Source organism: Ammospiza nelsoni, chromosome 9 (genome assembly GCF_027579445.1).
Source record: "Ammospiza nelsoni isolate bAmmNel1 chromosome 9, bAmmNel1.pri, whole genome shotgun sequence".
In the NCBI taxonomy this organism is placed as follows: domain Eukaryota; kingdom Metazoa; phylum Chordata; class Aves; order Passeriformes; family Passerellidae; genus Ammospiza; species Ammospiza nelsoni.
In genome coordinates this window covers 9,095,869-9,114,177 of record NC_080641.1, presented here as the reverse complement: position 1 = coordinate 9,114,177, position 18,309 = coordinate 9,095,869, and the positions used below count along the sequence as shown (strand labels likewise).

The following is an 18,309-nucleotide window of genomic DNA, read 5'->3' as shown; positions in this document are numbered from 1 at the left end:
CCCCTAAAGAGCTGAGATCTGTTGCCAATTTACAATGCTAACCTGAATACTAATGGTTTGTTTTTCCATACCACTGCCAACATCCCCTCCTGTTGCTGGGGAAATTTGAAAGAGGAAAACAGTTGTTTGGAATTATCTAGGATTGTAATGGGCTGTGAGACAATATTAATTAAATGAAATTCTATTTTATTGATTTGGCACCACAACAACACTTGCCATTCACCTGGAATAAGAACAAGCAGACAGTGTAAGGTATATTAAGAGTAAGGCTTTTCAAGAATGGATTATGAACTGTAATTTAACCACATACTAAGATTAACAATGATGGGGAAGGTACCAATGCTGCCTTACCCCCTCAAAACGCAGGTATTCCAAACCCAAAACCTAGATAAGTTCTTTTGGAGCAGTCAGTGATGAGGTTCAATAGAATGGTACTCTCCTGATTTTACCCAAATCTATTCCTCTTCTGTTCTGGTTTTCATCTGCTCCTTGGAGGTTTTTGAATAGAAATGCAAAATGACTAGGAAAGTATCTGCTGTGTGCTAAAACAGATCCAGCAGCTAGAAAAAGCAAAAAACATTATTTCATTTCTATCACTTGCTTGCCACACAATGACTTGACTACTTTTTCCTGTTCAGAGAATAAAACAACAACTTAGTGTTGACACGCTGAGGGAACAGGAGCCACTGGTGGCTATTTAAGGAGCTTTCCTCCCACTCAATACCAGCATAGCTGTCTGAGACATCTCCCCTGCTGCCAGGCCGGGTGGTATGACTGGGATGCTCCCAGCATTGGCCATGGTATTGTCAGCCACTTTTAACTGGGGCCACTCAGCCTCTGCTACAGCTCCTGCCTTTGGGAGCCACCTCCCCCAGGGCTTAATTTAGTGTATTTACTATATATATTCTGAGGGAGGAAGGAAGAGGGAAAGGGCTGGAAATTCCCAGTGGGAGGTGTAACATTGTGCCTCACTCAGCAGTTGGTTTCCTCTTGCTCTGGAAAGCAGTGCTTAGTTCCTAAACTGCATCCATCCACAACAGCAGTTTGGGTGATTTTACTGGGCACAGCAAGATGCTTTTCCAATAAAAGGCTCTGCCAGAAGGACATTGCTACATCCATGGCAAGACTTTTGCCAGTTGTGCCATACAGCTGCCTCCAGGGAGCTGCTTCATTTGGGAGTGTTGTTTTATGAAATGTCCATTTAAAACTGAAATTGAGACCAAAGTCTGGCTATGCCAACTTGCAGCATCCCCATATCTTCTGGTCTGAAAGGCCAAGAAAGGTCCCTTTGTCTTGCTCAACTGAGATATTTTCTTTTTTCTAATTTGACAGAGTTCCACCTCATTCCTTCTTCCTCCCACTCCACAGAAAAACATTCCCAGTTGTTGCTGGCCTGTATTGGCTGTCAGACAGCTGACTGCTTGGATTACACAGGGCTGTATTGTATCCCTGCAGGACCCAGCCACACAAAGGGGGATCAGGGCTCACTGCTGGGCTCTACCAGCACACCAGGTGCTGTCTTGAAGTTGGAAATCCCAAGACAACAGGCAGCTCCTCTCAAAACATTCTCTCTTGAGCCTCTCAAAGTACAAACTGCTCTAAATCAGCTACTAAAGCAACCAAAAGTCATGGGGAACTTGTACTCACTCTGACTCAGCCTCTTACAGCAAAGGGATCCTGTCTTCTGTCTTTTGTCCACGTACTGGAAATTAAAGCCACTCCAAAGCTTTTGGCAGCTTGGGAGACCTTTCAGTTTCATTTCTATTATTAACAGCAGTTACCTATGGCAATGCTGTATTTTGAAGATATTTAAATGACCATAGCTCTCCTCAGTACAGTAGTTAGAAAGCAGAACATTTACCATCCCGTGCAGATCCCGTTTCCAGCCAAGGGCTTCTCTACCCCACCCTTATGGACACCCCTTATTTACTACAAGCCAGTCAGCCACTTCCAGCTTCTGGAGATGCCACTAAACTTGCCCTTCAGGGCAGTTCTCTTTTGGAATTCCAAGCTGCTGTGACTGGTACTTAATTTGCAAATTTCTTTGGAAAAAGTACCCTTGAGGCAAACTCCAAGTCATGCCTCAGCCCAGGAGCTGCTCCTTGGCAAGCCATGGAGCATCCAGAGGCAGATCCCATTAACTCCTGACTAAAAGCTGCTGTGCTTCAGGTTTAAAATGGGTTTTTAGCTTAGAAGGACTTTGCTTAGAAGAATCAGGAGCTAATTAATATTTGGAAGTTATTTGAAGGGTCTTTAGAATTAATGACATGTTTCCTGTTCATCTACATCACTGCCAGAAACTGTCTTCTCCCTATTTGCAAGCTACTTTAAGCACTTAAAAGGCAATATAACAGAGCTGCTGCTGCTTAGAAGTAACCTGGATAGGTTATAGAGCTGAGCAAGTGCCAAAACTGTCAAAAATAGTGAGGCAAGGAAATATGGACTTATTGCTGCTTTGGGAGCTAAGTGTCTAAGTCTAAAACAAACCACACATGCATAACAATGTTAAATTTTTTAAAATCCTGTATGATCAGTCCCTGATAAACTGACCCAAGAGGTGTAAACTGGAAGCACCCAGCACACTAAGTTCCTCCAGCAAGGATGCTGAAGTTCCAGCACGATGCATCAGCAGAGGCTGTGGGACCAACACCCCTCAAGGTCATGCTTTCATCATGAATAGTGCCCCAAAAAGGGAAAGCCTCTGAACAGCACCCAAATCAATGACTGATAGACAAAAAATGACAGCCTGGAGAACATCCAGCAGGAACCTGCATAAAGCAAGATTTTGATTTTTTCCCTCTAAAAAGATCAGTGACTTAAACACACAGGGTCACACCTTGTGCTCTGACGCCAGAGACTGAGTAATGGCAAACATCAAATAGTTGTGAGCAAATGCAGTGAGTGGAATCAGCCCTCAGAAGGACTGACTAATCTGGGATGGTTCTCCTCTTCCCAGCAATGTCAAACTCAGTAAAACTTCCACATCTGAATTGGGTCTCATGAAAATGCAGTGAAAGATTACCAGGGTAGGAACTTCATTCCTAGTTACTACAAAACCAGACCAACAGATTCATTGGCAGAACTAGATTCTGAACTTCGTTCCTAATTACTACAAAACCAGACTAACAGATTCATTGGCAGAACTAGACTCTTTGGGCACAAATATTGGTCTTTTTTGACAAGTTCCCATCCATTCAGCCTTATCACATTGCTATTCAGATGTCCAGGATACAAGTAGGCAATATCCTGTAAAACTTTACTTTGAGATCAGGTACTTCCTAGATCAACTTATAACTCCTCCCTATCACAGGGGGAAAAACCCAACCAACCAACCAACCAAAAAACCCCCAAACTACTCCTCTTATTTTGAAAATTCCTAGTCAATCTTTTAGAAACTATGTATTGTGAATATTACAGGCAGATTATTTATAACAGACTTCATACAAAAGATACATGCTGCAGAAGCAGGGTTGAAACTAAGTTACTCAAAATATATGAGTCTAATGATTCTGTTTCTAAAGCAAGGGTAGGGCATCCTACATGATGACAGGTAAAATAGAAAAACAGGTAAAATAGAAAACTGACAGTCTTGGCTTTGTTTTTAGTGCATGAAGGTGGCTGCTGTAATCTAAGACAAATACATAAAATACAGGTTTTTCCTTTAAACTGATGAGGAAAAATAACCAGGTCTGGGTGTGGAGGACTCAAACCAGTTTTTGTGGGAGTTTTGCCAATGTCATAAGAGCTGCAAGGGTGGTACCCTCCTCTCAAAGAAAAAACACAAGTGGAAAAATGAGGCTGTGCAAAAACATGTGTAACTTGGGCGGGGAAAAGAGGAAGGAGAACTAAGAGCACCCTGGTAGGGCACAGAAAAACCCTATGGTCCATAAAAGCATTCTGTATTTTTAGAGGGATGTGGCAGTAACACAGGCTCAGAACTCCTCCCCTGTGAAGACACAGCATTGCCCAGACAACCTGAACTGGGATTTGGAGCCCTTCCAACCATCACTAGACAATTATGAAAAGAAACACCTCCACCACCTCCTAACCCTAATTAAGACTCATAAACTGAACCTTCTGCAGCTGTTGGGATTCCTCTCCTGCTTTTGTCTGGAGCTTTGGGGTGGGATCATGGTGCAGACACATGTGCTGGCTGTGCAGCTGTCTCTAGAAGCAAGGACCAGGCATTCATCCTTGCAATGAGGTGTGCAGGCACATTTTTTTTCAGATTTAAAGTTGCATGAGGGCTACCATACAAAGCTGAGAGGGCTCACCTGCCACCCACTGATTTTCTTTTAGTCAAGAGGCAGTCAGGAAACAGCAGCATGAGTATTTCATCCCAAACTATGAGGTTTGCTAAATCTGAATCATTGCCTTCTAGATTTGTCACAAGAGGCAATGATGTTTTTCCATTGAGGATACGAATTCTAGTAAGATTTATTTCTAAACCCTCTAGCAGGTAACCATCTCCCCTGCTCAGGTAACTAAACAGTAAGATCCACAAGTTTTGCTGAAATGTTTTATGAGCAATGAAAGGAAGGAAGAGCAGGAGAATGTATTAAATCCCAGACTTCTGCTGGGGCTGTACCTGCTTTGTGGGTGACTCCTCTCACTGCTGCTAACCAGGCTCTACCCAGCAGTAAATGCCTATTCTCAGACACATTAAATTCACAGCCCACACAACATTCTCAGTCAGGGCATGCTAATATTATGGCTTGATACTACACAGGATATTTCTGTAGCACTTGATATATATTGAGTGTCTTGCAGTTTTGGTATTTTATTCTTTTGACAGCCCTACAGAGTAGTAGGATAAATTTGTGCTATGAAGGAGGTCTAAAGCAAAGCAAAAGTAATTTCCTAAATATCTGGAAGCTATGGCTTCCAGAGCAGGACTCAAGTTGGTGTTGATCAGTGATCCTACCTAAAGTGCAATACTCAGAGCTTTCATTACAAAACCTTCACACTAATAAATAACACTTTCAATCAAAGTCATAAAAGACTCTGAAAACAGCTACTGTCCCAACTATTGATGATGCCTAAACAAAAACTCCTACTCTTACTCGCACTAATGAAGTAGGATTAAAATAAACAGCTTTGAGTTCAAGCATCAAAAAAGGTTAAAAAACTTGCCATGGGGCAAAGCATAACAGAAAGCCTCTATAGTCAAACTTGGAAAAAAGGCCTGTGGAAAGGGTGCTGCATCCATAGTCCTGCTAGAGATGTGCTGCATAAACCATCTTGTGTGCTCACGACTCACTTATCTGTGTGACAAAACAGTCTTCCTTTGATAAAACTGACTGCTCTGCCAGTGAAGAAAAAAAAATTAAATAGTTAACTGTTGTGGAAAATAGCTTTCCTAACTGCAGAGATTTTTACTCATGCTAGTATCTTATATATATGTGTATGTATGTATATATAGAGAGAGAGGGAGAGAGAGAGATGGTACCCTCATAGGGAGAAATTATTTTCTCCAGTTCCTGCACATCTGTATTCCAGGTTCTAGAGCTGACATCTTTTGTCAGCAAAGCCAAAGAATTTGGGAACAAATTAGGAGCACACAGTCAGAGAGAAAGACATTGTGCATCAACTGTTCCATTTTCAGAATAGATATGGCTCCAAATAAGACACCAGCTGAGTAAGAATGCTAAATGCTCTGAGGAAAGGGAATCTTTCTTCCTATTTAGTCACCAGCATAAATTCCTGGACATTCAATTCTGTTTCCCCTTAAGCCTCAAGCACCCTCATTTCACACATATTGTCCATGGAATGACACTTCCCAAGGGCCACTATCTAATTTCTGAAAGCACAGGAGCAATCCTTGGAGTTGCAGCCTTCACTTTGGTGTATGAAAACAGTAAATTCTATGTACTAAAGCCCACTTCTCTACTAACTGTGAACAGAGGTGTTGTTTGCCCAATAGCCTTTATTAGGTTTCAAACATTACAAGCCCATCTCCCTGCAGCTCAGGGGTAACTGTGTGATGAAGAGTATTTTTCTGTGAGAGGAAGAATAGATGGGAGGATGATGTAATAAAAAACCAGATGCCAAGGCCTGAAATGCATCTAAGATCTCAACTTTGTAGCAAGTTAGGAGAGTTTGTGGGAGAATAAAAGGGCATCTACAGCATGCCAGAAGTCATGCCTTTGCTTTTGCATGACAATATACAAGATAGGAAGTCTCTCTTGGTTGTATTTTAAACAGGTTTTCATATCTCCTTGGTAGGAGGCAGGTTTAGGACTGATTAATGTGTTTCTTTCAGCATGGCCTTTCACTGGCTTGTATTAATACGTGACTTTTAGAAAAACACAAATGCATCCCAGTTTAGTGTAACAACTTAGCAGTCAATGGCTAACCCCACTGCTGTGTCAGGTGATTTTATTTTTTGGTAATTACCTGCCCTTAACACCAGGTTTGGGATGTCCTTGCAGAGATCCTGTTTCCCAGGCACCAGCCCAAGTGCATGAATGTTTTATTGCAATTCCCTTTGCATTTCCCTACTGCTGGGCAGCCAAAGCCATTACTCCACAGTTCTCCCTCTGTTTTAATTCACTGGAGCTTCAGTCTCTTTATGGATATTTGAGAGATAACACTGAGCAAAGTGCTGTGCTTTGGGATTCCTTTTCAAGTCCAACAATTAATACAAACATTACCCTTCCCTTGGACCTATTACCACGCCACAAATGTTTTGAAATACAGGCTAGAGCCACAACAAACATATTTCTCTAAAGCCTACAGGATGAGACAAGAGTGTATGACTGAACATTTAATTTAGCCTGCAGACAGCTTTCCTGGATTTGTTTGTGCCAAAATTAAGTCTAAACAGCTCCATAAACCAAGCAAGCATAATTGTAATTTTACAGATGAGAAGTGCACAGAAGCAAAGAGAAGTGATTCTTAATTTGAGTGCTCAGATTACCTAGCAAAAGTATCAGATTTAATGTCCTTCCATGCACAAAAGCTGTCTGCATGCTTGCACATAAACAAGTTGGGAAACTTCCCTTGCTGGCAGATGAAGTTAACTTAGGATAAAGCCCAACAGAAACAAAACAACTAAAAGGGAAACAGCCCAGCTCTTAATGGCAAAAACAAAATAAACATGTATTGTTACATCTCAATACAGCCACATCTGCCTTTTGCTGTGTGGGTCCTGCCTGCTTTCATAACCCAACACTTACTTAAAGCACTGCAACACAGTATTGTTAAATAACACACCCCACTTTTCTTAGTGGGAAAAACCTTTTAGCAAGGGATAAATGAAGGCATTGGAGCACCCTCTCGTGGCAGGCTGAAATAGCGTTTGGAACGAGCAGCTGAGATCAATCCTTTTACCTTGTTAGCTGAAAATTTCAGAGTTTACACCGAGTCCCCACCTGGGGCAGAGCAGGCACGGGGAGCCCAGCTGAGCTTTATTCCAGAGCCAGGCTGCACCTAGGAGCAGTTCCAGGCTTGCCACCGAGCAGGAAATGAGAACCAAGGTGTTTTATTGAGCAGAAATGCTGCCATGGCACACAGAGAATGTCCCTGCGCTTCTGCTGTCAGGGCGCCTGTGTGTGCATGGAAAGAAAGACACGTGCCAAGGCTCTGAGCCAAATTTAGCTCAGCCCTTTGACAACAGTAGATGGAATATTACAGGCATACACTTGAATATACAGGCATATTCAAAACAAGAATTTGAATTTCTGCACAAAACTACAGCCAACCTCAGCTTTGACAGACATAAGCCCTGTGGTCTAATTCAACTTTTTAAAGCACATCTGTATTTCTAACTAAGTGCAAGAATTACCACATAAACAATGAGTCTGATTTAGAGGACAGTGCCTTCTTTAAGTACATTTTACCCCTAAAAACTCAAATAGATTTATTTATGATGACCTAAAATGAAAACATTTTCTAACAAAGAGGATGTAACAAGGGTTCAACCTGCTGGATTTCTATCTCTTAGGATAGCCATGGCAGGCCAAGCCACTCCAATCAGCATTTGGGCACCTACTGAGTGAGCAAAGCAATCCCAAGGCATCTAATGCACCTCTGGAAGAAAAAAATATTAAAAATTGGCTTGTTGTTCTTCTGTAGTTATATTACTGGACTCAAATTTATTAATTAGTAAAAAAAAAATTTAAATTACAGTTTCTTTAACATGAAAAATCAGCTCCTTCCCCACATCTATGCTGCAAACCTTATATCCCCAGGGTTAAGATCCTGAATTTAAAAAAGAAAGGCTAAATACAACTTGAAACACTAACACTACAAAACCTTCCCATTTTCCTATTTATTCTAAGGATCCTCTGTAGATAAAGGCTTTTTAATATCATAAAGTCCCTCTGCTTTCTCTATTTATTCCAACATAAAATGATGTAAACCCAACAAACACAACCCTGAATAATGAGCATACAACTGATGACTAGTGCAGAAGTATTTTGCTGTGCTCCAGTGAGTAATCAGGCCAGAGCACAGGTTTCACAGTGCTATTGATCCCACAAGCTCTGCTCATCCCTCCCCAAGCTCAGACCTCTCCCTGCCTCAGAAACAGATGCCAAAACCTCCCCAACCCCTGCTCATCTTCCCAGGCAGGAGAGGAGAGCACAGGAATCCTGCAGAGAGGTGGCTCTCACTATTTTAGTTTTAATTTCTATTTTACTGCCACAAATGATAAAGCTCATCAGGCTTACTTGATGCCATTCAGGTCAGTGGAAAGCAGGTTTGAAAACAAACCAGAATTGAGTGATATCTCATAAAATAATCAAAAAAGCATTTTCAGAGCACCTGTTCAAGGTCCCACCTCCACCCCAGCCTTTATGCCTTGATCAAGGTGCCACTGGGAGAGGAACTTTACCAACACTCCTATTAAAAACAAAAATATTCCAAAAAGCACACAAAGAACACTCAGCAATTCACAGTTCAAGCTGTTAAAACTTGCTATTTTAACTTTAGTATCTAGGAACTGAGCCTGAGAGCTGCCACTTATTAGACTGAAATTTTTTATTTGTCAGTTTATAGATGAAAAAACTAAATTTACAAGATAAAATGAACCACAAATCAGCTCTCAGACAATGGATGCTGTTTCTCTTTCACTTGTACTGAAGGGAATGGTGAACACAGAAAAAGCCTTATAATTCAAACTTGTCTTTTAAGGAAAAAATTGCATTAAACACAAGCATTAAGTCCATGTTTATGCAAACCAGTCAGGCCTGTATGACCTTGAGCTCTGCTGCACCCAGTGACCTAATGGAAGAAGGAAGCTAGGTCACTGTTCAAAACATCTTCAAGGTTATTCACATTTCTTAGAGTGCGTTTCCTTCTTCCTAGATGACCCAATTTGTATCAGTTTTTAAAAGATTGGCATAAATAGGCTTTTTTACTGCTAAACAGCAGTACACTTTCATTAATTGGCCAGTTTTGACAGATTGCTGGGTGGGAAACAACACTTTAAAATTTCTTTTTTAAAAAACCCTTTAAGGCTAATCTAAATCATCTTTCCAATTTCCTTCTATTATTAAGCAATTTTCAGAAATACCATTACAGCTGTACCTTAGCTCTGCTTCTGCTCTTGGCTTTCCTAAGCAGCAGCCCAAAATTGATATTCTCATCAGTCGTGCAGCCTCCCACGGGTTTTTGAATAGCAGCAGTAAAAACTGAACAGTCTTGTTAACTCTGTGACACTGCTGGTTAGCAAAAGCAACCCTGAGCAGAAAAGGCTTGGAAATCATCTTGAGAAACTGAGCTGCCCTTGCAGCCTAAGGAAGGCCTCATTATATTAATTTACACTCCAGCTTGGGTTTGAAGGGTTATCTTCACAATCCAGGGGATACGAAATTCAAATGTACAAATATTTTGGGGTTTTGTCTAGGAAACAGATCTGTGCTCTGTAAACACCTTTTAGATCTCTGATATTTAGGGTTAATGTAGGAGGTAATACCAATCTACTTGGATATGATAATACTTAAACAAGCTCCTAGCCCAGGCCAGATTTGTGATGGGGAAATGTCTCTTCACTTTGCAGTTCCTGTGGGTTTTGGGGTGTTTGCTGAGGAGCACCACTCTCTGCAGTTAACTTTTTGAAAAAAAATTAACTGAAAACACAATCTGAAAAACAGGAACACTTCATAGTCTATGCTACATGCTCCAAAATGTCTAATATTTATATAATTTAGCCAAAATTCACACAATTTCTTTCAACCAGAAGCAAGCCTGAAACCTGTTTCAAAATTAGCCATGGTGCTGATCTCAGCTGAGATGACAACAAACAGGAATAGCCAAGACATGCTTGATGCTTTGTTGGGATTATCACTAAAGAAACAAAGGAGAAATGGACATGGAGGTGCACAGGGTCACAAATCCAGAATGTTCTCATCCTCTTATCCTATAATTCAATTGCTAACTTGACCCAAAAGCAGCAGGAGATGGTTCCTATGCCTTTGCCATATATAGCTTATAACAAGAAGCAGCTACATCCTTTTCACTTATAATAAATAATAAAGCCAAGAAAACATCAAATAAACCAGGAAAGAGGCCAAGATCCAACTCAGCAGCATTATAAATGAAAGGATGAGGCATGCTGTCCTATAGAAAAATGAGTGTTCCTTCATTGAAGAGCTACTTTTCTTACATAACTGTAGTCCCAATTCTTGCATCACTATTGTCACAGAAAACTTTCAAGTTATTGTAAGTGAAGCTCCATGTTTATTAATACATGTAGTTATTTTTAATTGAAGTATTCTAGTAAGATTAAGATTCTAAGGTTAATGGTAGAAGAGAAGGGGAAATTCTTGAAAAAGAAGTATGTTTAACAGACCTCTAAAGAGCACCAGAAGATTGAAATAAAACTAATTTAATTTTTAGTGAAGTAATTCTGTACATCTTTGTCTCCCCTTCAAAAAAGGCAAAGTTATTTCAGGGTTTTGGTTTTTTTTTTTTTTTTTTAATTGTTCTGCTGAATTAATTGGTACTGAAAGCCACCTATTAAAAAGTTAATTTACACCCAGCTGCAGACAAGTAATCATAGTGAGAGATGCTCGTGTCTCTATAGAGAAACCCACAAAGCACAGGCAACTTCCTAAGCAGAAATGGGTAATAGAACGAAGCTTTGTTGTTGTGGTTTGCAGCATTACCAACAGGAAGCCTCAATGGTTTTGTAAGTGTCACTTATTCCAGAGAGAACAATCTCTATGGGTAATACCAAGAAATACTTTAAAATAAAGTATTTCATAACCACAAAGCCAGAGAAATGTGAAGGATGATGCAGTAAGGTGAGAAAACCGCGACCTCAGAGCCAGCAAGTCAATGCTGCTGCACCTCAGCACAAGTTTTCTTTCCTGCTGTGGGGAGGGAAAGAGGGCTGCCACTGGCCCAAACAACCAAGAGAAGTATTTCTTTACCAGTCAATACTGTGCTGAAGGCTGCTAAGAAGGAAACTCTATGCCTACATTGCAGATTCACCTGCAGAGCCAGCCCTGGGGCCATTGGCACTGCAAGCCTTGTGTCACCTGTAATTACAGGCTGCTGAAGCACTGCTAAGGGATTGGGGATCTGGGAGATCAGGCTGGACACAGGATGCACCTGAGGCTTTGGTCTGTGCTCATCCATCCATCCATCCATCCATCCATCTATCCATCCATCCATCCATCCATCCCTGGCTTTCTGAAACACAACCAGGTGAAAATGAGCTCTGCAAGCCAACACACAAAACCCACCTCTGTTACTTTTAACAACTTCCCCACCCATCCCTACTGGAGTAAGTACAAAGTTCTTGGTTTGTATTAGCTGGATTTTGATAGTTTCTCATGGCTGTAAACCAGCCAGCTGTCAGCAGTACTTAGAAGGCAGTTAATGGATAGTAAGTATCCTGGAAACATGAAGTTGTGACAACTAAGAGAAATGAGCTAGAATAAATCATGCTAAGGATCTCTGGCTTCAGCTGTAAAGCAAAGATCTACAAGGTACAGTTTGACTTGGGCAAGGACTGGCCTGCTTTAGGAACAAACAAACATGATATATGCTGAAGTGGGTCACAGAGCAGGTCACTCCTCCTGAACACCAGACATGGTTTTCTTACTGTCCCAGAATCTGCAATAAGTACCAGCCATGAAATATTCCTGAAGCCAAGCCTGCTAGAGCATCTCCAGGAGATAGTCCAACTCTCTCCACTCTAATTCTGTGAGCTGGTGATGCCACTAGATTAAAATAGGATGGTTTAAGACACTTACAGTAATTTGCTTGTAGTGTCTCTGTTCATTTTCCACCGATTTGTTCACTTGGCCATGTCCTTAATTCCAAAAAAAATCCCACAAAATTTTTTTTTTTTTTGCAAAACATTGCACTTGCAAGCAATAGCAAGTTTGTGAAATATTGCTAGAACAACTTGTACCACACCATCTGCTACTTGGGGAGAACTGAGAAGTTAGAGATATGTCTGGGATTTGAAATTTGATTTTTAAGTTGATTCTGAGTAAAAAATTTTTGAGGTAACTTCATTTCAGTCTTACCTTCTTCAGACTGTGTTCCCTGCCTATGTGAAAAGAATTAGATCAGTAGTCAGTATTATATTGTCCCTTCCAGCTGGTAGCCTCCTCTCTTTTGCAAAATTCATTATACAAAAATCCCAGCTTAACACAAGGTATAAAAATCAATATTTAATGCAATGGATCTGCAGGAATAATTTAGATATCATGGAGAAGGATGCAATAGAGAACACGCCTACAAATTCATGTTCTACAAGGGATGTTCCCCTAGACACTCAGCTGAACTGTCCTTTATTCCCCAAATAATTAGTTAAGAGTTATTTATATATTGTGGTCCCACAAGATTTCTGATTTACAGTACAAAAAGCCAGGCACTGAATACAGTGATTATACTCCATCTGCACAGGGCATTTACTGACAGGAAAGTCTGTGGGCAAGTAGCTCTGGCCTGAGCTTGCTGCATTTCACTGGGATGAAGAATAAAGAACATTTTAGGCAGCCCACAAAGTGCAGTTGTTAAACTGACCCTATTTTCTCTCCTTTCCATTTTCCAGCATCCAGCTTTTCAGTTTCAGAATTTCAAAGGGACAGTGTTATTTATGCTTCTTCCTATTTTAGAATGTTTTTATCATGTGTCATAGCACTCTGACTGCCTTAGGGGAGCTTTAATGATAATTTTATTTTTAAAAGTATAGGCCTATCTAGTCTGACCTTGATGCACATAATAAACGGTTGCTAAACTCCTCCTCTAGAAAACAAAACAGGGAACAAATGTCCTGTGCCTGCTGGATCAAAAGCTCAAGTGTGGCAGAGCCTTCCACTACCCCAAAATATATCACCAAGGCAACTGTAGCAGTATTGCAAACAGGTATTGCAAAGGCTTCCCAGCCAGGATTTAAATAATCTGATTTTCCTGAAGTATGCGCTCTACAACACTCAGCAAGTCTTTTTGGAGATGAAAAGCATGCTAACACCATTCCAAAGAGTATCTTGGTACAGTAGGCTGTTATCAGGGCTCTTCTGAAAGAAAATTACAAGTGTCACTGGGCAAAGGTCAAAGCAGCTCAGTAGAGTCCGTGCAGCTTGGAGGTTGTTGGTTGTTGTTGCTTGTTCCCCTTTCCTCAAACAAATTTCTGAAAGGACAAGGAGATAACTGACTTCCTCTTCACTCTCCTGTGCCTTCTCTGGAAGGGAAAGCTCACCCTGTAATGCAAGCACTTCTTGTCTTTGCTGGTTGCACTGATCTGTAAGAATTTGGTTCTAAGTACTGCTCACTGCAGCTCTTCCCTCTGGAGTTGTGGCACTCATGAATTCCAGTGGAGTGCACATGGAAACACCAGTTTGAACAATCCTCATGTTCACACTCACCCTTTCTACTACACCAACAGCAACCAGCATGCTTACAATCCATAGCCTGCTTCTGTGAGTCACTGACAACATGCCAGCAATGCTCACAAAGGGGTGTTTTAAAGGGCTAACTGCAGAAGATTGCAAATTCCATTATTATCTTCTTGCATCCTGGAGAACCCCATAACTAATGGAATCACATGAGGGTATCAGCTTGCTTAGGACTTTTCTGCTCAATGTCACACACAGAACTCAATACCACAGTGAGCTGAAAGCCCCAGCAGCCCAGGTGTCTGTTCTCATGATGGAATAGTGGGGTGCCACATTGCAGATCCCTTGCTCTTTCCAGAAAACATCTTCAAATTCTTTGTTGCAAGTGCCTCTCCTGTAGAGCTTCTGCCACACAAACCATAACCCAGCAAATAATCATGGAACAGACTGGCTCTACTCAATCTCTTGATTCTCAAGGACATCTATGGTTCAAATCAGCTGGGTGAAAATGTTTGTCTCAGATTTCCAGTAGCTTAGCAAAGAGGGTTTTACACTTCACCCATTTGAGTCAAACTGCTCTTCAAAATTCTGTAGCAAAACAGGTCTGAGGCTGAAAACATTGTTTATTTCCACCCTTTTCATAAACAATCCAGAAGAAGCAACTCCTCAAAATGAACCTTGGCAGGAGCACTCAGCAAGGTTTGCTGCTGGCACAATGTGGTAGGAAAGCTGCCAACATGAGGTAGGGATTTATAAACAGGTTGTCTTCTTCACATCCATGACTGCACCAAGGAAGGGAGAAAATCCAGCCCCATCCTGTGACTGGCTGGTTTAGCCACTGGTCCAAGAGTGCTAACCCACAATCCTGTGCTTTTGCATCACTTTCCATACACTGTGAATATATGTCCCAGAAAAAGGATGGAAGGTGGAGTTCAGAGAGAAATTACTAGAAAAGAGGCATCTGGATCAAGTAACACCACCAGCAACCAGAGCATCTCAGCAGCAGAAGCATATGACTCACTTAAAGAAAACCTGGCTTGCTGCTGGCTAAGTAAAACAGGAGAGCAAGGTCATTAAATGAAAAATAAGAATACAAGTTGATGATAAAAAATTCCCTTAGACAAGGAGAGTCAGGATCACAGGAAACAGTTTCTCTGACAAAGGAAGTGGACTCCAGATTTAGGAACACTACATGCATTTTAGTTTTTGCCCAAGACAAGTATTTAAAAAGGTACCCAACTTTATCAGCATTTGCTACAGATTATTAATATTAACTTGTTAACTCCTAGTAAAATGCGAATGGAATCAGGAAACAGTTTAACACAGCTGAGGCATTCACCAAGATGGAAGAGAAGTTTGAAACCTGCTCTGAAACTCTCAAAACCTGGGTTGCCAAAAAGTCCCCCCCTTCTACATAATCTAACAGAATAAAAAACTGTTTCTTGTTTTTAAGTCACACCTTCCGCTACAGTCTACAAGGGAAATAACAAAAACAATCCTAAGTAAAGACCCTAAGTAAAGCTACATCCATTACCTTAGCACTGAAGCAGATAACCTAAGCAATATAAATAGCAGTGAAATTATTTTGAAAGATACCATCACTCTTATCCCAGAGCAATGTTCTTTTTATGTGGCACTAACAGTTTTATTCAGTGTATTGGCCTTCCAGGCTCATTCTTGTTTCTCATTTTATGGAAGACAGAGCAGAAGGGCTGGCAGGGCACATAATTTGTCTTCTTAGTATGCATGCATGCTTCAGAAAGCTTTTCCTCTCCATTTCCCTGCCACTACATGTAAATAATTCTCCCTACTATCTACCTTTGAAATTTAGTAGGGTATGGAGAGGAGCTAGAAGGAATTGTTCAGGATGCTGAACTAAATTACTACCAAAACATGCAGCAACAACAAAAAGAAGTGCTTGAGTCAGTGTCAACTGGGTTATTGGGAAGTCACTACACATCCCCACATGCTGTAAAGCACTTCCCCAAACGTCCTTTCTGTCCTTGCCTTGTAGGAGCAGGAATCAAAGAGTCATCCTGGCCAAAGCATGAGAAGACAGTTTGACATCAGCAGGAGTGTACACAGCGGTCTCTACAGCATTCTGCCCTGCTACTAAAAACTTAGACACACCCCACTGAAAGAAGTGGGGATGTGCATGACTTCTGAGATGTCCTCAACACTGTGAGTGTGCAGTCTGTGATAGCAATGTTTTAGCCAAAGTGCCTTTTAACGTACAAAGATACAAAGAGTAAAACGTGAAGTTGCAATAAAATAACTCTTAGTTTAACTGTGGGTCAGGCACTTGGCAAGCATGTGCTGTTTTGGCTTTAAAGCTGATACTGCTCCCTGAACTCAAAAGCTGTGATAACACTGAGATTTTTAAGAACCAGATTTAGTGGAGTGCTCTTGTTTTGATAGATACTTACAGGTCAGCAGTCACAGAAGATGATATTTACTTTTAGACTGCTGGTTGCACGTTCCTTAATCTTTTTGCTTGAGCTCATTCTATTGAGCAAAAGAAAACGTGTACTGTCAGAAGCAGCCTTACTTTACAAACACTGACAACTCTCTCTCTGCTTAAAGCCAAGCCAGCCAAGCTCTCCAGAGCTGATTCAGGTCTTTAAAATTTGAGATGCATCCGCACATCTACTCTCAACATGCTTGTCAAGGCAGAAAGGTTTCAGTTGATCTTTCCTTCCAAAACTTGGCGACATCTTAACATAATGCATAAATAAGTATATATTAAAAAAAAAAAAAAAAGAAACATGGTTACAAAGGAGATTTGAAGGTGTGTGGGTCGTTCTAAGAGAGGTTACAGAAACGTGTACATTTCCGGTCTCGGTTCATAGCAGTAAGAATAGAAGTGGACAGAAACTTCAACCTAGAATCAGATGGCAGCTGTAATAGCCCAGTCAAAACGAAATTGCTCGCTCTGTCAGGACCTAGACAGTCCCACAGACGTACAACGGCAAGTCACAAACGCCTCGGCAAGCAGTCGGACAAGGCACATGTTACCTTTACCTTTGTAAACAAAACCAGAGCTCGGAATCGCTGCGGTGACAGCGACCGAACCCCGCAGGTCCCGATTCCCGGCGGTGCCACCTCGCTCCCGCCGGGGCTGGCGGGCAGTGCCGATCCCCAACTCCAGCGGGTCGGGGGGAAGCTCCTCCGAAGCCGAGCATCCCCCGGGACGTGGCGGCCGGGGCGAGCATCCCCCGGGACGTGGCTGCCCCGCTCCCCCCGCCTGCCTCTCCCCTCCCCCAGTAAACCCACCACAACAAAAGAGGGAGGGGAGGAAGGCCGATCGCGCCCCTTTCGCCCTCGCCCCGGCCGCTCACCGTGCTGGGTGAAGACATTGAATCCTCCCTCTGCGGAGCGCCCGGCCGCCTCCCGCCGGCGGCCCGCCGGCCTGGCCGCGCTGCTCCCCCGCAGACCCCGCGGCTGCTGCTGCTGCTGCGGCGGCGGCTGGTGCTGGAGCCCCGCGCCCGGCTCCCCGACGCGGCCCACCTGCTGCCCCATGGCGGGCCGCGCTCACATCCCGCCGCTCCCGCCGCTGCCGGCCCGGCAGGCGCGTCCCGCTTCTCCCGAGGCCGGTCCCGGCGGCTCCCGCGGAGCTCCGGGCTGGGGCTCACGGGCTCGCCCCCGCAGCCCCCGCCGCCATCTTAAACCACAGAGCGCCGGCGGAGCGGGGACGGAGCGGCTCCCGCAGCCGCCTCCGGTCCGCCCAGGGAGGGGAGGGAGCGAGGGAGGAAAGGAGGGAGGGAGGGAGGAAGGGAAGCTGGGATAGAGGGAGGGCGGCTGCCCCCGCAGCCCAGACCGCCCTCCCGCGGCAGAATCCCAGGATTGTTTGGGTTGGAAGGGAGCTCTGTGGATCAGCCAGGCCCAAGGCAGGGTCACCTGGAGCAGGTGACAGGAACACGTACGTTCAGGCGGGTTTTGAATTTCTCCAGAGAGGGAGACTCCACGCCTTCCCTGGGTAGCCTGTTCCAGTGCTCTGCCACCCTCAACGTAAAGGAGTTCTTACTCATGTTGAGGTGGAATTTCTCGTGCTTCAGTTTATGGCCATTGCTCCTTCCTCCTGTCTCTGGGCACCACTGAAGAGTATGGCACCATCCTCTTGGCACTGCCACAGGCAGACACATTAGGGGGGACCAGCACACGAAAGAATGCACATGGGCACAGGCTGAGGGGCAACAGCCACCCAGGTGACTCGCCAGGTCACCCCAGGAGAGGCCTCTCATCCCGGCCATGAAGGCAGTCCAGGAGAATCACAGAATCTCCTGAGATGGAAAGAACCTCTTAAGTCCATCTCTCAGCCTTGCACAGGACAGCCCCAAGAACCAAACCTGAGACTGTCGTCCAAAATACTTCTTGAACTTTGTCAAGCACTGGCCGTGGCCTCAAGGCTGCCCCAGTCTGAGCAACACTGTCCCTTTAGGCTACAGCCAGGCTGGTTTGCCTACAAAGCTGAGCAGGCATGAGGGTAAAGCCAGGGCCATGTGCCCAGCTG

At 43.1% G+C, this 18,309-nt stretch overlaps 1 protein-coding gene across 1 annotated transcript in view; it reads right to left on the bottom strand.

The window, feature by feature from the left end:
- Positions 1-17,318, bottom strand: part of ABL2 (ABL proto-oncogene 2, non-receptor tyrosine kinase) — a 45,012-nt gene extending 27,694 nt beyond the window's left edge. The window contains exon 1 of the mRNA XM_059477989.1: positions 17,138-17,318. Within this exon, the coding sequence (XP_059333972.1) occupies positions 17,138-17,318 (181 nt within the window). The remainder of the gene's footprint in view (positions 1-17,137) is intronic.
- Positions 17,319-18,309: the final 991 nt, after the last annotated feature.